Genomic DNA, 23825 nt, shown 5'->3' with positions numbered 1-23825 from the left:
AAGAGAAAAAAGGTAGTGACGATGGAAGAGAGACGATAAAGACTCGCGCTAGAAGGCAGTGAAGAATGTCTTTTGCACCTCTTCCGGCAAGCGAAAAATGTTGCTTTCACGTCTCAAAACTATATTGGCTTTGAAGAAGACATGGGCCTAGAAGAGATAAAAATTCAAGACCAAAGCCCGTCCCCATCCTGAGCTGTCAGATTTGATACAGATGATTGGTACATTTGTTGCATCTGCTTCATATTCTAGCGTCATTCCTTCCCCTATTCGAACAGAAAGCCAAACACTCCTTCACGTCAATTTTTTCTTCTCTCCAAGCTCTGCAAAACCATCAGTTCACTTCCTCCCTCCATCACTTCCATTCCCGACCACCTCTGAGCATAGCCACCTTCCCAGCCGCCATCAGTCAACCTCCTAGTCTCCATCTATCTCTATCTTAGCTTCTTCTCCAAAACAGTAACTCTAGAAGCTAGGATTGAGAGAGATAAGGCTAGGGTTATCATCACAGCTGTAGAACATCAAATCAAAGAGCTGGAAAGTTGAATTGAGGAAGGGGTTTGTCAGAAAACATGTATTGGGTGAGTGGGTATTCTCTAATTACTAATTTCTAGTGATTGAGAAGGAAGTTGTGTATAAGTAGGAGCCACTGTTATGTAAAAAGGACATCTGAATTTAGCTGGATCAAATAGTTATCTTAATACAATTGAGTTTTAATCATCTTCAGTATATTCTAATTTCATTTGCTAGGGTTTAGATGAAGCCCTTGATTGTATGCTAGGATAGTCAGTCTTCATGTTGTTGATTCTTGTTGTGCTTAAATTGATTTAGGATTGATAGTAAGCTATTTGATCAAATGAACCTGTGATCAGTTGTACTGTAAGAAGACAGTTGATACTAGGGGTGAATTAGTGAGATTAGTTGATAAATCATCCATTGGAGTCTTCCCTGGAAATGAACAAGAACACAATTGGAATGAGTATTGCCTTAGCATAGGATTATGAGGTGGATTCAACTACCTAGTACTCTTTAGCCTTTTGTTTACAATCTGCTTTATTACTTGTTCACTATCAAAATCTTGTTGTATCGACGCTCAACAAACCCTTTTTGTTACTACACTTTTGAATCAGCTTAGTGAGACTTTGGAATCCATTATGCACTCACCTTGTCTCTGTGGGATCGACCTGTATTTGCCCTGTCTACAATAGACGTTGTGCACTTGCAGTTAGGCATAGTCCTAGGCTTGTTTAAAGACCTATCAAGTTTTTGGCGCCGCTGCCGGGGACTCGGTAGCGGTGTAATTGTTTCTTTGGTTCCATCTTACTGATTTCAGCTCAAGTTCTGTACATATTTGTTTCAATTCTAGTTGTAGCTTGTCTGTCAGTAGTGTTACTTGTTATTTTAACCATCTGTGTACGTGAGTTCCATCTCATCTCTTTATTTTCTGTTGAACTGTGTTAACTAGTGTATGAAATCTGTAGCCTGCCATTGTAGTTTAACTGTGTAAACTTTAATCCATCTGTATATAGACTGCATCATTGTCTTAAAGTTTCAATAGTGTGTCATATTTTATAGTGTTCATCAAGTTGCATCTAGTCTTAATAACATTCCAGTCTGTAGCACTTGTAAAATTTCTTTGAGATAGCTACAATCTATAGTTTCATATTGTAGTGTAGGTTTTCTTTTTTTTTCTCTCAGTTCATTAGTCACTACAATCTGTAGCTAGTTTCATTCTGTAGCTTTGCTCTGTGACATTTTAGCTATAATTCTTCTTTTTGCCATTACATTTTGTTTAGCTGCATTCTATAGTCGAGCTGTATATCTGTTAAGTCTTATGTTGCTTTTGTCTTTGTTAGTTTAGAGGTCTTTGCATCTGTAAGTTTCCAGTCCGCTTTCATTATTTCAGTAGTTGTGTATACTCTAGTATAACTTAGCCTTTGTAGTTTTTCATGAGAATCGCATCTGTAAGTTAAGCATTTGCATAATTAGATTTGTTAATCCACTGTTAGTTTAGACTTTCATTCCATGTAATATATCCATCCTATCATTCTTGCATCTTAGCCATATCTGTAACTGCATTTCATGTTTAGTTTACATATGCTTATCCCTGTGGCTGTATAAAGTAGCTCATAGTCACCGTCATCCTGTACAATATCAATCCCAGCATCCTGCATTCATCAATTTTCTTTTTGAAGTTTGTCCATATTGTTGTTCCATTCTGTCCTATGCAAAGCTTTCAACTGGATATAGTTCAGTTCTCAGTCAATCCATCAGTGTAGTTCACAGCATATGTCCTGCAACGATAGTTGTTAACTATCAGTGACACACAACTACTCTCTGTGTTTTACCTGCACTTCTGGGCACTAAAAATACTCTTTGAGCTCACAGGTGCCTGCGATATATCTCCGCGAAACAAGGAAAGGAAGAAAACGGAGCAGGACAATTTGTGGAATTCCTAAACCCGGTTGATATCGGCGATTCATTCTTCAACTTATTTTTTTACATTTGATATTTCTGTGATTAGCATACCAACCTTCTTACTGAGTTAGTTGATATCTGACAACTATAGAGCTTCTTCAACTAACGGTATTGATTAATCATAGGACATCTGAGTGATATTCTGGCCTGCTAAATTGTTAAATTCTGAAGAACAGTGCGTTTGTGTGGGTCTGTTACCATTTTCATTATGTGGTTTATGCATATGGTGTTTGTTTCTCACCGCAACATAAAGTGTTAGTCAACATGACCCTGTAATTTTGAGTAACCCATGTGCTAGCTGAATTGTTGTATCATTGTGCGTAATTTAATCTCGGCAGAACTATCGTCTGTGTGCTTTTGGCCCTGAATCTGATTGCCGCTCACCCATTCATCTAAGCTTTACCTCCCTGATTTACGCATTGCTGTTTATCTGATCAATACAACTTGTTATATCTGTGCGCATACTTATGTGTATCTACTCCATTTCCACAAGCATTGCTTCCCTGGTTTGTTCACCCGCTGAATCTGTTGTGTGCTGTGTACTATCCAGTCTCTACAACATATTGGTTCTATGTGCATAATATAGTTCTGAGTATTATCTTTTGATTCTAGTGGCACTGTTTCCCTGAAGTGTGATTTCTTGGTTATTTGGGGTATTATAACATGTTGAATAATATGCATACTAGGCTATGATTGTGACCTTTAGAGACCAAACAAATCGACTAGTTAGAATCAGTCAAGAGGATACTATTGAGATACCCACTTCTGAAGAGAACATCCCTGACCAATTTGAGACATTGGGTGAAGAATTAAACCAAGAACGTAGTATGAAGGAGCACATGTACCCCAACTAGGGCAAGCCAGCCCCCGTGTATTGTTTTACCAGCTGATGCTGGTCAATTTGAGCTAAAAGCTAGCACAATTGATATGTTGCCTATGTTTAGAGGGGTTGATGTTGAAAACCCTTACCACCATATAAGAGATTTTGAAGATATCTGCGAGACTCTACGATTTAACCAAATGCCAGAAGAGTCCCTCAAACTGAGACTATTTCCTTTCTCTTTGAAAGAAAAAGCCAAGTCCTGGCTGCATGCGCTACAACCACAGTCCATTAGAACATGGGAGGATCTCACTAAAGAATTTTTAAAAAAAGTTTTTCCCTAACCATAAGACTGCGACAATTCGTCAAAGTCTGAATAGTTTTGTGCAATTAGAAGGTGAAACCTTGGCCAAATACCTGGAGAGATTTAATGAATTATTGCTCCAATGTCCTCACCATGGTTTTGAAAAATGGAGACTTGTGCAAATTTTGTATGAAAGGTTTAGATGTCAGAACCCGAACCACAATTGAGTCAATGTGCAATGGTGCATCTATTGACAAAAGTGCTAATGAAGCTTGGACTTTCTTAATTGAAGTCGCTGAAAAGACTCAGCAATGGGAGTCCATCCGTGAACCTAAAAAGACTGCCCCTGTAGATATTGTCCATAGAATTGAGTCATACTTTGAGGGAAATGCAAATATTGCATCCTTGGCTAGGAGAGTAGAAGCGCTAGAGCTGCATAAGAATGTGAAAACTACTGCCCCTATTCTCCGTGACCAAATCGAAATGGACACTTGTTCAGCATGTCACAGTTCAGACCATCTAGTGGATACTTGTCCAATCCTACATGCATATCAAGAATCTAAACTTGAGCAGGCTAATGATTTATGTCATAAGCACAGAGAACAACCCTTATTCTCAGACCCACAACCCAGGGTGGAGGAATCACCCTAATTTTTCATGGTCTAAAGGGCACGTACAAGGGGGTGCAACGAGTAATGACCAAGGATATTTATATCCTAGAAACCCCCAAGTACAATCACACTCTCAATACCATGTAGAGAAAAATCATAGCTTTGAAGACAATGTCGGTCAGTTGACTCAAAATCTTTTACAACTTCAAAAGACCACAGACCAACATTTCACAAGTCTAGAACTTAAAATGGGTCAAATCCGTGATGCACTAAATGAGAGAGAAAAAAGAAAACTCCCTAGTTAACCTCAACAAATTCAGAAAAGTGCATTTCAGGCAAACACCTCAACTTGTAATAAGACTCCACGTGATCATGTGAATGCTGTCACTACTCTTCGTAGTGGTAAAGTTGTTAGGAACAATGTAGGTGTACAACAGTCACATGAGTCTAAATCAGACTCACAATTGCACACAACACCGCAAAAAACATCTAGTGTAGAAAAAGAATCTGAACAAGATAGTGACTCTAAGAATTCTACTGATGTTAATGTTCCTATGCGATCTATGCACCTGTTGCTCCATTCCCACAAAGGTTGGTGCAGCAAAAAGAGGGTAACCAGTACAACGAGATATTTAAATGTTCAAACGAGTAAACATAAACATTCCATTTCTCGAAGCAATCAGGCAGATACCCACATATGCTAAATTTTTGAAAGATCTTTGCACACAAAAGAGAAAGCTCCATGTGCACAAACGTGTTTTTCTCACTGAGCAGGTAAGTTCCATAATTCAAAACAAGATCCCAACTAAGGTTAGGGATCCAGGTTTTCCAACAATCACGTGCACCATAGGCGACCATGTGGTCGAAAAAGCTTTACTAGACTTCGGAGCAAGTGTCACTCTGTTACCATACTCTGTATATGTGCAGTTAGGACTCGGGGAGATGAAACCCACTCCTGTTACGCTACAATTAGCGGACAGATCTGTGAAAATCCCTCGTGGTATTGTTGAATATGTGTTAATCAAAGTTGATAAATTTTTCTTTCCTGTGGACTTCATTGTATTAGATACTCAGCCTGTGCAAAACTCAGATAATCACATTCCTGCCATTTTAGGACGTCCTTTCCTGGCAACGTCGAATGCCATCATAAATTGTCGTAATGGAGTGTTGAAATTGTATTTTGGTAACATGACTGTAGAACTGGATGTTTTTAACATTAGTCAATAACCCATAGATTGTGATGATAATGAATTGCATGAGATTAACATGATTGAGAGTCTGATTCAAGACTCATTGTCTGATATCTTATCTGTGGACCCTTTGCAAGCATGTCTAGATAACTTTGACTTAGATCTCTTCGATTCTGAGTACATTAGTGAAGTTCACTCTTTGCTTGAATCTGTGCAACCCATGGACATTGCTAAATGGCATACTGCAGTGGAACCACTTCCACTCTCTGATTCCAAATTTGCCTCATCTGTTGTCGAACCGCCTAAGCTTGATTTGAAACCATTGCCCGATACTCTGAAATATGCTTTCTTAGGTTCTTCTGATACTTTGTCTGTTATTATTGCATCATGTTTAGAAACGGAACAGGAGAATAAACTTTTAGAAGTGCTTAAAGAACATAAAGAGGCCTTAGGTTGGACCATCTCAGACCTTAACGGTATAAGTCCCACAATTTGCATGCATCACATAAATCTTGAAGAAAATACTAAACCATCTAGGAAAATGCAAAGGAGGCTTAACCCCAATATGAGAGATGTTGTTAAAAGTGAGATTTTGAAATTGCTTGATGCGGGTATCATATACCCAATTCCAGATAGCCAGTGGGTCAGTCCCGTTCAAGTTGTACCCAAAAAGTCTGGCATTACTGTAGTTCAAAACGAAATGAATGAGCTTGTCCCCACTCATGTGACCACAGGGTGGCGAATTTGTATTGACTATAAGAAGTTGAACACAGTAACAAAGAAAGACCACATTCCTCTTCCCTTCATTGACCAAATGTTAGAAAGGTTGTCAAGACATAGTCACTATTGTTTCTTAGATGGCTATTCGGGTTATAACCAAATTGAAAAAATGGGGGTACAACAACCACACCCAATATTTCGCTTAGCAATCTGTATGGACAAACTCTAATATACTTTCTAGAGAATCAACTAGACAGTCAGACTCAATCTAAATAAAAAAGTATATCTAAGAGTTTATATCTCAATCTCTCGATTTGATATATACTCAAGCAAATAGAAATCTACGAGTCTTTATCAAATACTAGAGAGATAACTTGGATGCTACCAAAGACCAATATCCAAGTGTCAATCAATTTAAATAAACAACCAAAAGGTCGGATATTCTAATTGATTGAACAACACACAACCTGTGATATTTCAATTATATAAAAAAATATAATGCGGAAAAGAAATAACACAGATGCCAGAATTTTGTTAACGAGGAAACCGCAAATGCAGAAAAACCCCGAGGCCTAGTCCAGATTGAACACACACTGTATTAAGCCGCTACAGACACTAGCCTACTCCAAATTAACTTCGGTATGGACTATAGTTGAACCCCAATCAATCTCACACTGATCCAAGGTAAAATTATGCTCCTACGTCTCTGATCCCAATAGGATGCTACGTACTTGATTCCGTTAGCTGATCTCACCCACAACTAAGAGTTGTTACGACCCAAAGTCGAAGACTTTAATAAACAAATCTGTATCACACAGAAAAGTCTACGGTAATAGATAAATCGGGCACCCACGAATATACCTACGAGTTTTTTTTCGTCTTTTGATAAATCAAGGTGAACAAGAACCAATTGATAAACCAGACTTATATTCCCGAAGAACAACCTAGTATTATCAATCACCTCACAATAATTTTAATCGACGCAGCGAAAAAAGATATTGCGGAATCACAAACGATGAGACGAAGTGTTTGTGATTTCTTTTATATCTTGCCTATCGGAGATATCAATCTCAAGCCAATTATTACAATTGTACTCGTACGATAGAAACAACAAGATCATATCACACAACTACAAGAAAGTAGTATCGGTCTGGCTTCACAATCCCAATGAAGTCTTTAAGTCGTTAACCTGGTTTAGAAGAAGAAACCAAAGGTTAAAGGAGAATCGACTCTAGCTTAGCACAACTAATATCACACAGAAGGTGTGGGTATTTGGTTTCCAAGTTGCTAGAGTTCTCCCTTATATAGTCTTTCAAATCAGGGTTAAAAATCAATGTTAGCTTGGTAACAAAGCATTCAATATTCACCATTAGATGAAAACCTGATTAGATTCAAGCTAATATCTTTCAACCGTTAGATCGAAAACTAGCTTGTTACACACAAATGAAATGCACGTTTCTAGGCTTGTGTAACCGTACCCAAACTTGTACATTTGTTGGTTCAATAATAGTCAACCAAATGGTTAGCATATGATCACTTTCATATCAACCATATTCTTCTTCACCATAACTAGTTCAAGTGACTCAAATGAACTAGTTAGATAGTTGTTCAATTGCAAGGAAATCTTATGTAACTACACAAGACACAATCGAAGCAAAAACGACTTGATTCACTCGAATCGGTTCATGAACTATATAGCCACGGTTTGCAATTTGCATTCCTTGGTTTATATAAGAATAAGTTCACAAACATCATTTTTTGATATAACCTACTCAAGTTCGCGGACTTAAGTTCTCGGACGGAGTTCACAAGCTCCAGCAGAATTTCTCGGGATGAAAACTTCCCCCGGTTCGCGGACTTGGCTCACGCCACCATTTCGGTTCTCTTGATCAATAAAGTTCACAAACTTCGGTTCAAGGAATAAGGACTTATACACATATGTGCTTCCACAACAATGCTTATATCCTCCAATGGTTATATAATCTAAACTCTCATTTCAATTATTGAAACATTCTTAGAGGACGTTGATATTCTATAGTTGTTATTCACAAACTATTTTTCGTCAAAGTAAGCAATTTTCAAAGTGATTGAAACTTGTCATGACTTTAGTCACTAGGTAAAGATGAACTTGGTTAAAGCGAAAGCTTACCAACACATATTTCGAGAAATAGATAGGCGAGATAAACTCGGCTCGAAATAGCAAATGTGTATAATCTAAGTCTATATAGCAAAACGACTTTTGTCTCAAGATAGGAGATAAATATACTTTTGAGTGATAGATAAGTTCAAGTCTCCACATACCTTTTAGTCGATGAAGATCCACCGGTTCCTTGAGTAGTCCTTCGTCTTGTATGATGATTTTCATGGATTTCTTAAGCTCAACTACACTTTCTATCCTAGTCCGAGACCTTAGCTATAATATACTAGAAATCAAGACTTATAGTTTTGATCACTAACATTGAAAAACATGCTTGAGATAGCAACGCATCCGAGTTCGACCGAGCAATGCTCTAACAACTTCTGGAAAAAGGATCCACCTCATTCATGTCGAAACAATATATGTTTACATGAAGGTAGTTCCCCTGCTGAACGTTTCCAGAAGAAAGGGAAGGAAATAATTTTTGCCAAAAGAAACAATCAGGAAAGATTTTCAATAATTGTTTCCGATGATCTAGCTGATGTGCATAATAAGGAAATCCTTAGAATGAGAAAATCTTATGAAAATCTCATTAACAGAATTAAGAGAGATTTATCTATCTCTGAAAACTCTCGCATCAGTTCATTTTCTCCTCATGATCCAAATCTCATTGCGATTAAGAAAGGTCAACTTTTTGGGAGAAAATATGTTGGACAGAAATTTCCGAAGAGAAACATGAACTATGTTTCTGATACTCGTTGTAAGCTAGATAAGGCTTACTCCGATACAACCTAGTTGTATGGAGGTTGTGCACCCTCATCCAAGTTCGTGCTCATAAATTTTGGGACTAGGAAGCACGTAAAACGAGAGCACATGTTTTTGTGTTTGTATCAGAAAAATCTGTGACAATTATTGGATAATCTGCGAATCCATGTTGTCTAAAAAATTATTTTTCGTGTTTATCATGATCTTTTATAATTAGGTTTTATTTGAAATTTTTGAGTTTTAAAAAACCTTCCAGCATGATAATCTCGGACACAAGAAACAAAATATATTGTTAATATATTTTCTGAAATTCCTGGATATTTCTGTCCGAAAGTTGTCTCTTCTTAAGAGAAACTTTCTCTTGCTTGTATTGAGAAATCCTGATTATTTCCTATTTAAATTCGTGAGCATGCCTCCAATAACTCGCAGTATTACAAAGGTAAATAAGGAGGAAGCTCAAAGAGTTAAGGATTGTCAAGGAATCAATACAGAAAGGAAGAAGAAGATCATATCAAAAATCATGTCTGATTATGAATCTGATAGTTCTACCGGATCCCAAGATGAGTCATGTATGTTGGCTTACAACCTTCAAGATCCAAAATAAACCAAGTGGATACCTTCAGATAGTATGATAAACTATATTCACGATTTTGAAGAACTAAGAATCAATCTCATAATAACAGTTCGAAATCAAGATTGGCTGAAGGATAAGATTGAAGAAACAAAAGCTGATCTTGCAGACATGAAGGAACAAGTTGAAAAGCTTGAAAAACAAGAAGTGGTTGCTGACAAGTCTCTCGAGACATGCTTCAAGAGTTTGAACACTGAAGAAACCTCAGTGAACAATCAGAGCACCACTAGGGATTAAGTTATATGTTGTAATACTTGATCCAGAAAATATACATCAATGTTTTGATTTACTTCAAGGTTTAAAGTCTGTTTTGAATAAAACTATCATTATTTATGAATAAAATTATTATTTTATAATTTTTTGTGTGATAGTTACCAATTACATAGCTTGTAAATGAATGTCTATATTTTTGCTATGTGATGTTAGGTTATGATATGTCTTGATTTCTTTTTTCATTAACCTTAATATTCGATCTCATATGGTGTAACCCTTATGATTCGGGTGGCTGTTTTAGGGGGATTAAGTTCTATCCCATGTTGGTAGGCTTTAACAAAAAACCATAAGGAGTTCCGATTGAAACTCATATGTGAAAAGTCACAATATGTTGAATCAATTTGTGTTTACATGAGTTGTGTTTAGCATAACATATGTGTTTCGGGTTTTCAACTTTTGTTATTGGCACGCATTAGTTAAAATTGTTTCAAACTTTCTCTGGTAAAGGTTGCCTTTGTTGTTGTTCTTTTGTTCTTGCGAGAGGATGACAACACACACTGGGGGAGAGTTCTTATTTGAACTTGCGCTTAATGATATATCTCTCTGGGGAGAAAAGGCTGCGGAATTTGAGGTATCAAATTTTTTAGTTACTTGTTTTCCTGTTTATATGGCATATAGTTTGCTTTTGCTTAACGAAATTTCGGTAAAATTGATATGTTCCATTATATTGTATATGGATGCATGTGTGTGATTCAATTGTTTCCGGTTAAGAAAAACTGTGCCAATTTATTTGGCTTATTGTTTGGTATCTTCTTTATTGTTGGGTATCAAGTGTTTTTGCTTAACAAAATTCGGTGCAATTGCGGTGCTATAATGTGTATGTTTGTTTCAATTGCTTCCGGTTAAGAAAATAATTGTTCAAGTCAACTTATTTTGGTTTGCATGTATTGTTTAAAGGTTAACAAAATACGGGATCATTTGTTTAGTCCAATTGATTCCAGATAAGAGAAACTAAGTTAATTCTGATCTTAGTTAGACTTATCAAATTGGAGGATTCGATTATTCAAGTATAATCGGATGCCGTGACAAGAAAAACTAGTTAACTAACCTAGTGTTTGTCCTGTCTAAAGGGAAAGGTCTAAGTTATTGTCTGAATTATTAGAGCTTGATGAGATAAATAAAGTTAATTCTAATATTTATTTTGGTCTTATAGAAATAAGTGATTGTGCATATGCAATCGGTCTAACAAGGGAATTAAGTTTCTTATTCGACTTGTTAGACTATTAGGGAAAATTGCTTATGGAAATTGTTTCTTTGATATTATATTAAAAATAAATTACTTGTAGTTCGGTTTTAATATTGGACATTTAAAGTGGTATGTGAAACCTTCGTGCTAAACTCTTATAGGTTGTTTACAAGTCCTCTGGATTTGTAAGATCCTTTCGGTTTGTCCTTTATTTGCTCGAACCTTTGTCATTTTTTGAAAAAAAAGGGGAGAAATATATGGAGTAAACAAGTGATTTTTTAATCGCTAAGGAAAAGACAATTATGCTTAAACGTTATATCTAACGAAAGAGTAAAGCATTGACTATCATATTGTTGTGTAATAATACTTACTACAAAGGGGGAATAACAAAGATGTTCGGATTGAATATTTACCTAGCTTACCTTTAGGGGGAGTAAAAGATTTTGTTTTTCAAATGTCAACAATGACATTTATTGACTGAATACATGCAGATTATTGTGTTGTTGAAACTTGGAATCAAGCGTATGAAGAATGAGTTATTTTGTAATTCGTTTAGCTCCATATGTAATAAGAGTTTTGTCACTAAAATTGACAAATAGGGAGATTGTTAGAGCATAGCTTGGTTGAACTCACCAAGCGTTGGTATGTCAAGTTTGCTTGTCATATTTTAATATCAAAACTCATCTAGAGTCGCTTGATTAAATACTAGAGTCAACTTCGTTTAGGTTAGACTAGAAAGTCTAGGAATGTTGAGACATACAAGTACTACTCTGAAAACCCTGAGAATGCGAAGAAGTAACGAACTACAACGACGGTATCATCCTTCCGCTTGAGGTTAATAGTACTGACTTGAACTTTTTTCATTCCTAATGTATCTTTCAAGTCGTGCATATTGAAAACTGTATGGGTTGTCGTAGGCTTAACAAATTAATAAAGATATTTCCCACTAATTAACTAGTAATATAGCGGTAGTAAGAGATCGTTCTCATAGAGAGTTGTGTAATTGATAGGTTATTTGTATCAGCAAAAAAAAACTAAATAACATGTGGGGTTTGTTTATGAGATAAAAATATAAACAAAATAATAAAGAAAAGACATGATCAAGGAATCCTTCGCCGTTACCAAGCGATAGCAAGATTAAAATAATTATCTATCTTCCGTTAGAACTATTCATCACCAACAGTGGAATAAAAGCTAGAGCAGTGTTATTCCCAAAGATACTTATGTAACCGAATACCGAGCGCTCGCATATCAATTTATATCCAACCGATCCACCAAGTAGTAGCGCACTCAAGGTGTAACCCAATGGGAAGCTTTAAGTTATGTGAACTTAGATTGATCCTAGCAGTTAGACTCTTAGCGAAAGGTCCACTTACTAGTGTTGTCTTCACACATGATTGCTCCACAGAATCCCTCTGAGAGATCTCACGTTCTCTACTTGTGTAAGGGTTATTCAACAATTACACGGATATCCTAACCCTTTACTAGCAATAGAATGATCAAAAGATTAATCCAATTGTACACTTGAACAATCTAGAAATCAATCATAAACCCTAAATATATTGAAAACAAACGACGATGATAAAAACTTCGAATAGATTTGTATTATTAATTAGGCTTCACGCTTAGAACATTGAATTCATCCTTAATCAACAAAAGGATTTAGCTACTCATATTACAAACAAGATGAAGAATGGTGGTTTCCTCCTAAAGGGGTAAACCCTAGGTTTTCGATGTAGAAGAAACTCTAGCTTCTAATATGAGATGATGATGATGATATCTTCTTTGGAAGACCTAATACATATTTATATAGGTTTACATTGCTTGTCCTTAAAGTATCCTAGTCGGTTTAAGGAACCCGACTCGAAACTACGAAATAAAGACCCTAACCATGAATTTTGGCCTTCAACAGTATGCATACCCCTTTGTATACTTAAATTTCAGTTAAAAAGTATACAAATAGGTATACATACCCGTTTGCAATCCAGGGAAATAAGTATGCATACCCGTTTTCATATTGAAAATCCGTTTGCATACTTGTTTGCATACTTTTCACGTCTCCGGTATTCGATAAAAAGCTTGTTTTGCCCACAACGTCTTCGTCCGAACTCGGAATGACCTCATTCTTTTTGCATTCTTTTTCTGTTTCAATTCTCTGCAAGATGGTGATGAAAAATCCCGAATTTGAATGAGTTAATCCCGGTCTTGGCTCGTCTCTTGATTTTGAGTGTTTTGCTCCTTTTCGTCGCACTTCTTCCACTCCTCTTGGACTTGGGCACTTCGAATGCTTCTCTTCCTAAATCTTTTTAGCACTTTGTAGCTCCTTTGTGGATGATTCACCTAATCGATACAAATAAGAAAAAACAAGAGTAATAATACGAAAATATGCAAGAATAACAGCTAAAACAAGTATGGAATGGACACTAAAATCCTATGAATTATGCACTTATCAAATTCCCCCACACTTAGATTTTTATAGTCCTTGAGGAAACTGCATGAAACTAATCCTAAATACAACAACTCCATTTCGTTGAGAATACGGTTACGCTTAGCTAATGCAACATTCTTTTAAACCCCTAGGTGTCCCTAGTGGACGAGTTATAGTCTCATGAGGGTTTACAAGAGGCATACCGACAAAACCTACTCCAATTTCTTTCCTTGGAAGAAACACTAAGGATAGACACAAAGTAGTAGCTAATAAGATAATCAGTCTACATATGTTCTTTAGCTGCAAACATCCCACATACATTCCAATCATCACACACAAGCAATTACTTACGTGTGACATTCAACCTGATTGCAAAACTTTACTAAGATCGTCATCGTACTTGTTGCAATGTTTCTCAACATTTTTTCTGCAAAACTCGCGTACTGAAATCACGTGGATAGATGAGAGAATGGAAATAGAATAATGAAGTGTGCAAATGTTGACTAAAGTGAAAGATCTTACCCAAAATACTTGTATGAATGTCGTCAAAGGATTTTTATATATTTAGCGCAAGAGTTGAGAGAAGCACCCATTTATCTCAACAACATGATTAGATAATCTAAGCGTATGTTTCCTTTCAGCAAATATGTGATAGTTCCCTTGGATCCTGCGTTCAACGCTTGTTTAGGAGACAGAGACAGGGAAAATGTTTCACACATACTGCTATCCAAGTGTCGAGAACCTCATCAATAATCTTTTTGACTTGCTAAATAATGATGATAGGTTTCACTCATTTCATCTACTACATGATTAATTCCCATGGATCATGCGTTCCACGCTTGTTTAGGCGACAGAGACAGGGAGAACCTTCTCTTTGTATTATTAATAATGTCGGTATATGAAGAGGAACCTTATATATATTTTTTGATTTTTGATTTTTGGCTCACCCTTTATGAGTGTAAGACAATTGTTTATTACCTTGATACAACCTCCATGGAAGTATTAGGATCCCTCCAAATCACTTAGAAAAACATATAACTGCAAAAATAAAAAGAAAGTGATCAGTAATGATAAATTGTGAGGACGAATCTTTCAAACGACTACCATGATATTGCTAGCATCTGAGTTTCGCATTCAATTATGAACGTATATAATTAAGTATTGTAGAATGACAAAGTGGGACTCAATCCATAGCCGTAAGAACTTTTTCAACCTAAAAAGGTTTAAAGTGTCATCCTAAATAGTTCATAATTAACTCCAAAAGATGAAATCTCAAGTATGCAAGAAACCAAGGAGTTTTTATTTTCTATTTTTTTATGTGCACACTAAAATTGGCCTAAGAAAGTAAATACTAATATAATATTCTAGCCAAACATGCTTAACTAACCCCCCACACTTAAACTCAACATTGTCCTTAATGTTCAAAACCGAAATTTTTGATTTCTGACATATCCTGGAAAACATCGAAAACTGTACAAATGGGCAGGGAACTAGGAAAAACATCCTAAACAAAAGTTGTTCGCCTACGTCTTTTATATGAGGTGTCAAAAGGGAACAATATTTAAGTAAATATTCAAAACGTTATGGCCTCCGGACTGACAGACATGCGGTCTGAAAAAGTTCTGGAAAAATACCAAAACTCAAATGTCCAGGCCTATCGCTCCAACTTAACAGACTCCGAATTCAAATTTTATTTTTGGAAAATAAAGGTGAGTCTGTCTTATTTAAAATTTGGGTTCAACCACTCAAATCGGACTCGGTATGAAGTTTCGAGAGTTGTTTTCGTGACAACTGCGCAGTCAGAATTTTCCAGACGAGAATTCTCAAAACTTTCATTATAAATATAGGACTTCGTAAAATCTAAGATGGGAATGCAAGATATGATATGAAAAACTAAGAAAAATAAAAAAAATATAATGGATAGAAATACAAAACCAATGGGTTGCCTCCCATGTAGCGCTTGGTTTAATGTCGTCAGCCCGACATTATTGTTATCATCTGTAATCCTTCCAAATAACAATCCGCAGTTCAAATAACAGCTTCACAAAACCATTAGCACAAAACATAATATTGAAGCTATCACTTTATTGAAGTTTTTCCCATACTTAGTCCTTTCTACACTCGAAAGTGGGTAGAGAACATAGAATTCGGGAACTTCAAAAGGTTCCTCTTGGTGAACCTGCACAATGCTAGAATCAAACACATCAAGTGGTAGATACTTAGAAGCAAAATAATCCGTTAAAACTTTGTAAGCACACAACTCCAATCCTAAGTGATATGGATCAAAAGATTAAGAAATATGCAAAGGATTAGACAAACCTTCCACAATATCTTGTATTACAGGATCCTCATCATTCTTAAAGAATTGCGAAGAATTATTTACCTCGTTTGTATCATGGTCCTCTATCAAACTATTTATCCATTCTTCGTTAGTTTCTGCTTTGATCGGAATCTCAGCATCATTAAAATATGTAGCAAATTCAATTGGGTCTTCCATTAAATCAATCAATTTGGTTTCATTCTCAATCATCTTCTCGTCAACAACCTCGTCATCGGAATCGTAATTCTCTCCTGGGAAGTCTAGTTCATTGGTGCAAATCTTAAAATCATTGTTTGAGTACGTTACACCATTTATAACAATGGTTATGTCATATCCATTCTCCTTCTTTTGAATAGGCGAGTGATCGTTATAATGATCCGGAGCTGGAATAACTTTACCATTTCCAAAGGTTGCCGGTAGGTCTTTAAACAAGCCTACGACTATGTCTAACTGCAAGTGTACATCGTCTATTATAGACAAAGCAAATACAGGTCGATCCCACAGTGACAAGGTGGGTACAGAATGGATTCCAAAGTCTCACTAGACTGATTCAAAAGTGTAGTAACAAAAAGGGTTTGTTGTGTGTCAATACGACAAGATTTTGGTAGTGAACAAGTAATAAAGCAGATTGTAAACAAAAGGCTAAAGAGTACTAGGGTAGTTGAATCCACCTCCTAATCCTATGATAAGGCAATACTCATTCAAATTGTACTATGTTGCTTTCCAGGGAAGACTCCAATGGATGATTTATCAACTAATCTCACTAATTCACCCCTAGTATCAACTGCCTTCTTACAGTACAACTGATCATAGGTTCATTTGATCAAATAGCTAACTATCAATCCTAAATCAATTTAAGCACAACAAGAATCAACAACATGAAAACTGACTATCCTAGCATACAATCAAGGGCTTCATCTAAACCTTAGAAAATGAAATTATAACATATTGAAAATGATTAAAACTCAATTGTATTAAGATAACTATTTGATCCAACTAAATTCGGATGTCCTTGTTACATAACAGTGGCTCCTATTTATACACAACTTCCTTTTCAATCACTAGAAATCAGTAATTAGAGAATACCCACTCACCCAATACGTGTTTTCTGACAAACCCCTTCTGCAATTCAACTTTCCATCTCTTTGATTTGATGTTCTACAACTGTGAAGATAATCCTAGCATTATCTCTCTCAATCCTAGATTCTAGGGTTACTGTTTTGGAGAAGAAGCTAAGATAGAGATATATGGATACTAGGAGGTTGATTGATGGCGGTTGGGAAGGTGGCTATGCTCAGAGGTGGTCGGGAATGGAAGTGATGGAGGGAGGAAGTGAACTGATGGTTTTGCAGAGCTTGGAGAGAAGAAGAAATTGGCGTGAAGGAGTGTTTGGCTTTCTGTTCGAATAGGGGAAGGAATAGATGACGCTAGAATGTGAAGCAAATGCAACAAATGTACCAATCATTTGTATAAAATCTGACAGCTCAGGATGGGGACGGGCTTTGGTCTTGAACTTTTATCTCTTCTAGGCCCATGTCTTCTTCAAAGCCAATATAGTTTTGAGACGTGAACGCAACATTCTTCACTTGCCGGAAGAGGTGCAAAAGACATTCTTCACTGCCTTCTAGCGCGAGTCTTTGTCATCTCTCTTCCATCACTACTTCTCTGCTCCTTAATTCATCCACGCTTTATTTACTGGCTAAAAACACAAAATAAATTAGTAAAAGTAATTATTCTTGAAAACAGTAAAAATACATAATTTGGGATAATATATGTTTTCAAGGCACAAAAGATGAGATAATTGCCAATAAAAAGGTGTAGAAATATGCAATATTTGGCACTCATCACGTGACGGACCAGAGAATCTGGACTTCCAAGGAACCGTGTTTCGTCCCGCTTGACAAGCTCCGACTCCCTCGTAATTCTCTGCAAAATTTGTTTTTCTTGAATTTGACAAGAACAAATTGCAGACGGAGAGAACAAGAAAAAGAAAGAAAAATGAACAGATCCCTCTCCGGAAATTGATTTCTCCTTTTCCTTTTTAACCCGGTTACGAAAATGACCTTGCTAAATCCAAGTTGACAAGTGTTGAGATGCATGTTAGCTATTATGGCACCCAAAGGTTTCGACAAGGCAGATTTTTCTATTTTGGCACCATAATTATGATTCAGGCAACCCTAAAATTGTAAAAGACAATTGAGTGTTCAAGCTCAGAATTAGCCTAACAAGTACACTTAAACCCGAGAAAATATTTCGGAGTGTCACACATCAAATACTCCCAAACCTGAATTTTACTTGTCCTCAAGTGAAACAGAAATTAAGAAATCCTAACTACACCACTGTCGCTGGTCTCTCGAATGCATTTAGCATATGTACTAAGCCTTTACCCTATGTGTCCCTAGCGGACGAGTTATAGTCTCGTGAGGGTTAACCAGAGGTGTACCCACAAAACCTTCTCCAACTTCAGAGCGTAATGGAGTCCTAAACATCCAAGGAGCTATGAGGACATAGAGTTTCTGCATGCTAGTAATAAGAAGTTAGAACTACCAAAGAACGCATTCTCATCCTTAAGAGTTGAGCGAGAAATAACTATACCATATGAAAGAATTCAGGTTCAAGAGTGATCACAAGCCTCGACTTCTGCCTCACCATTAGGGTTTTATGATAATTGCACTCAAAAAGACCGCTTTTTAGTCTCTCATGTGTGCAGACAGGAATAAAGAGAGAAATCCTGCACACGTTGAATTGTGGGAAGGAAAACCTTCCGAAATAATTTCTGGAGACTCCACAAAATTGTGGATAAAAAGAATCTTTTTATGATGATCTCTAAGAAAGGAAATCAATCATTAGCAAGGATGGGAGTACTCACTTACCTTCACATCTGATCGGCAATCAACACCACTCTCACAGCATCCATAGAAACGTCTTCAATCTTTGGTTTTCGGTCTTCAACTGTTCATGATGAACTTCTTGAACTTCTTGGAACCTTGAAAATTTCTAATTCTTTTCTTCAATTTCCTTGTTGCTTGGAATTTCTTCTAAAATTCTGTTTCTTTACCATGGTGTTAACAAAACTAAGAAAGTAAACTACAATAATTTTTTGTTTTTTTTATTAAAAATATACAACAAAATAAATAATGAAACTACTAAATCCATGGATGAAGGAATTTATCACTCAATTTTCCACAACTTGTATTGTCTTGATTTCATAAACTTCACTAATTCTCATCTTCTTTTCTTTTCTTTGCTCTTGTAAAATACCTCTTCAAATGTGTATAGAATTCTGCTCTTTGTATTGTATCTTCTTTTTGAGTAGGAACTTTTTAATTTTCCTTGAATTGTTGCATGTAAACCTTGGACTATTTCAACTTCCTTCATAGAATTTGACATTGCTCTACTTGTTGATGATGATGTGTTTCTATGGATCTGTTGATGTTATCGAGAGAGAGAGAGAGAGTGGTGCTAACTGCAAATCAAACTACAAGAAGGAGTTTTCATCTTTAGACGTCATCCTCATGATTGAAATAATTATCTCTCAAGAGATCAAAAATAGTGTTGAAAGTGGTGCGAAGTTGGGTAGCTCACCATTCCTACCCGGAATTTACTTATGGTGACACACACTCTAAAAGGACTTTTTAGATAGTCATAAAAATTGAAGGTCAGTACCTCGCTTGATGTAAAAATAGGTAGTCTCCACTAAGGGTGATCACAACTCTAATACCAAATATCTTTGCTGCACCTAATTCGTCCACCGGCATGGTTAAATCCAACTTTAACACTCTAACAACTAAGAAACCCGATTGTGTTCTCTAGTACTTCCAAATTTATTTCGGTCAGACTCTCTATGTAAACATAGCTAGAAGCATGCTAGTGACTCTAAAATCTCTAAAAGTTGGAGGTTTTATGCAAGTATTTACAATTTTCTTTTTTTTTGATTAAGGTGCAAAAGACTAAAAACTCTATGGGCAAAATCTCCCCCAAACCTAAATCTTACATTGTCCTCAATGTTTCAACTTATGAGTAGAATTACAACAACATACCAGGAGAACAACGCATAGTAGATTTTAAGGGAAGATATTACCAGATGCAAAAAGGATGATGTTAAACCAGAAGCGGATGAATGCTTTGAAAGCAAACAACAAGATATAGAACGATAAGACAAAAAAAAAATCTGGTTAGCACACATAAAAATTATGGAAAAAGAAAAAGAAAAGGGAAAGAGAATAAACTTTTAATACATATGTACGTACACAGGTGAACCAGTTTAGTCCACATAGACGGAGTCTTCCAAGTCTATGGTCTCCACTTCTGGTGGAAGATACTCCATAAATGGTTTTAATCTCAGACCATTGACCTTGAAGATGTTCTTGTTTGTTGGATTTTCTATTTCAATGGTTCCATGAGGGAAAACAGTACGTACCAAGAATGGACCTGACCATTGAGAACGTAATTTTCCTGGAAAAAGATGCAAACGAGTGTTGTAGAAATAAAACTTTTTGACCAGGTGTGGAAGACTTGCGCAAAATGCGTTTTTCATGAAACATTTTCATTCTATTTTTGTACATTTTGGCACTATCATATGTATCATTTCTTAATTCATCTAACTCATTGAGTTGAAGTTTCCTTTGGGTGACAGCTTTATCAAGATCTAAGTTCAATTTCTTAACAGCCCAATAAGCACGATGTTCTAGCTCTACGGGTAGATGACATGCTTTACCATACACAAGTCTATAAGGGGACATGCCAATAGGAGTTTTGTATGCAGTTCTATAGGCCCACAAAGCATCATTTAAACGTGAAGACCAATCTTTCCTAGTAGGATTAAAAGTCTTTTCAAGAATATGCTTAATTTCCCTATTAGAAACTTCTACTTGGCCACTGGTTTGTGGATGGTATGGTGTTGCTATCTTGTGAGTGATTCCATACTTGCGCATAAGTGATTCAAAGGGTCTATTGCAAAAATGAGTACCACCATCACTGATTATTGCTCTAGGTGTTCCAAAACGAGAGAAAATGTTTTCTTTAAGAAAAGAAAGAACTACTTTATGGTCATTTGTTTTGGAGGCAATGGCTTCTACCCACTTAGAGACATTATCAAAAGCAACAAGAATGTATAACATACCTTCAGAGTTAGGAAATGGACCCATGAAATCAATACCCCATACATCAAATAATTCAACAATCAAAATAGGTTGTAAGGGCATCATGTTTATTCTTGAGATACTTCCTAATTTCTGGCATCGGTCACAAGCAACACAGAATGCATGACTATCTTTGAACAACGATGGCCAATAAAAACCACTATGCAAGATCTTTGTAGTAGTTTTCTTGGCGCTAAAATGGCCTCCACATGCATGGTCATGACAGAAAGAGATGACATCTCTTTGTTCAGAATTAGGGACACATCTCCTAATGAGTTGGTCAGGGCAATATTTAAACAAGTACGGTTCATCCCAAAGGAAATATTTCACTTCAGCCAAGAATTTAGAACGGTCTTATTTAGACCAATGCAAGGGCATTCTGCCAGTAACAAGGTAGTTACTTATAACAGCAAACTATTTGTTACAAACCAGAGAACTACGACCCTCAGTGACAAAATAAGACTGCTGCAGCTGTGTCGCAAATGCTGTAGCAAATAAGTCTGCCTGATGTGCGACCCACAGGTGTGAGTCGTTATCACTGTAGAAAAACGACTGCTGGTGCAGGTCTGTTCTTCGTGTTCTTCATGTTCTTCAGCAGTAGCAGCAGCAGAAACCGAGTTTGGGAAAACTCGAATTTCTTCTTCTCTGGCTCTCCTCAGCCCCCCAGACTCTCGACAACCTTTCTCTGACCTCCAAGGACTCTATTTAAATCCGAAGCATGCATCGAATCTCCTCCATAACTCCACAAATACTCGGTAGTGAAAGAAAATATTTTCGGATATTTTATTTCCTGTTTTAGCTTTTCACGCGTTTTCTCTGGTCCAACACGCTCCAATTCGACTTATTCACGCCTCAAGACTCTTCCAACGCCAGCATAACTCCCCCATGCACACAAGAACTTCAATTTTGCTCGTGTTACAGTCCACGTGCTCTGTTTTGGGTGTGTGAATCATACCTAAAATTCCAGCCAAATTTGATCTATCATGTCACCCATACTATGTTCCTTAACCTATATCACATCTCTATACCAAATTTCAGCCATTGAATCGACCCATAACCCCTTCATTTTGACGATCGAAATTCTGCTAGAACTGTTTAGAAATTTCCCGCAAAAATCGTTTCAAATGGGGAAGAAACTGGTATCCCCCTATCCAGAGTAGGGGTGCGAATATCAGCTTCCTTGGGGGTGACCTGGGGGTGCGCCTTAGTAATTAGGTTACCCCTTATCCAAAAGCGAGAGTCCGAATAACACTTGTCCTCCGGGTGCCAAAATCAACTTTTCGAGCCGAATTTTCCAAAAATGTTTATTTCCTAAAAATACATAAAAACACAATATTAGTACAAAAATAGAGTTCCAACAATACGGACATTGAGGACAAATTAGACACAAAAATGTGTCTACCAAATACCCCCAAACTTATTATTTGCTAGTCCTCGAGCAAAACTAATAAAAATAAATAAATAAAACCGAGTTAATCTCGGGAGGGTTTACCAGAGGTGTGCCCACAAAACCATTACTCCAGACCCTAGCTTATCTATGCAGAACCTTGGAAGGCACTAAAGAATCTCCTTGGTTGGCTTACAATCACTGACTACAGGAGGAAGTACCCTGATGCGAAATTCCAATTGTTGTACACGAGTTTGCACTCAAGCATACTAAAATTCATATAAAGTGACAGAGCTCTACTAAGATAGTTGCACTATGGACATCATATTCGGAGTCAAACTAATCATATGGATAGAAAAAGGAGATGGAAATAGAAAAATGTAGATGGTTTTGATGTTAAATAAATGATCGATGTTTCACATATCTGTTTGAAGGCCACTGCCAGAATGAACCTATCCTAATGGACTGAGATACCAGTCTGACTAATATCAACACAACTGCAACATACAAGGGAACCAGTGGTTAATAACTTAAATCTAGATCAACAAATTGGCAAATACAATGGAACCAACAGTTGACTACACAGAACAATAACCATTTTTTTTTAACTTAACGGCATGAGTAGATCTTTTTGATCCAAGCGCATGCTTCTTGTCAGCAGATTACACGATAGTTCCCACGGGTCCTGCATTCCACGCTTGCTTAGGCGACGGAAACAGGGAGAACACACGCATATTGCTATCCAAGTGTTAATACTTATTCCGATTGGTCTAACTGGTCCGGTATTTATTTTTTTTATTTAGTAACTCAGTCACTCTAATTCATCCTAGCAGTGGTAACAACTTGAATCGTGTGCCCCACCTAATCACTTAGAGAAACATAGTTTAAAATGAAAAAATAAAATGAAAAGGACTCAACGAGATATGGTCTAACTATCAAGTTATTTCTAACACCTGAGCTCTGTGCTTTTATGAATAAACTCTATAGATGTTTCCATCTAATCAGATTGGTTCCTCAACTCCTACAACCAAGATGTTCCCATCCACTTAGATTGGTTAGTGCAAACCTTAATAGGCATAAATTTCTAGGCTCTGGAGTTTACTAATTGCAACTAAAAAGTTTCTCCCATACCCCCAAACTTAAATCTAACATTGTCCTCAATGTTCTAAAGATGAAACTAAAAGCATGAATAAGGAGAAACTGTTACCATTTGAAGCGAAAGAGTTAAGGAAAGATATTACCGTGTTTCATGAGCATGGGATACCTCCCAAGAAGTGCTAAGTTTAAAGTCTTCAGACAGACTTAGGAAAGGATTAGTCAACTCGAACCATAAATTAACAGTCGAAATAACTGTGGGTCTTCAAAACTAAATAGAGCTGGCCAAAGGAAACTGCAATGAACCAAGAAAGTGGACAAGAATAGCATGCCCTTACCTAG

General features: G+C 36.7%; 1 protein-coding gene and 1 long non-coding RNA gene across 2 annotated transcripts; one reads left to right on the top strand and one right to left on the bottom strand.

Moving 5' to 3' along the window:
* The first annotated feature begins 292 nt into the window (after nt 1–292).
* Nucleotides 293–2868, top strand: LOC113361675. Its single transcript, XR_003365260.1, has 2 exons — nt 293–578; nt 2386–2868. It is a non-coding gene; the product is annotated as an uncharacterized LOC113361675 (long non-coding RNA).
* Nucleotides 2869–20124: 17256 nt separating this feature from the next.
* On the bottom strand, nt 20125–21067 carry LOC113360035. Its single transcript, XM_026603587.1, has 3 exons — nt 20983–21067; nt 20434–20880; nt 20125–20315 (listed from the first exon to the last, which is right to left on the bottom strand). The coding sequence occupies exons 1-3, from the start codon at nt 21065–21067 to the stop codon at nt 20125–20127; spliced, it is 723 nt and encodes a 240-aa protein (XP_026459372.1).
* Nucleotides 21068–23825: the final 2758 nt, after the last annotated feature.

The sequence above is a fragment of the Papaver somniferum genome, chromosome 3 (assembly GCF_003573695.1).
Source record: "Papaver somniferum cultivar HN1 chromosome 3, ASM357369v1, whole genome shotgun sequence".
Classification (NCBI taxonomy): Eukaryota; Viridiplantae; Streptophyta; class Magnoliopsida; order Ranunculales; family Papaveraceae; genus Papaver; species Papaver somniferum.
The sequence above is the reverse complement of the archived record's forward strand: the minus strand, read 5'-3'. Positions and strand labels throughout refer to the sequence as shown.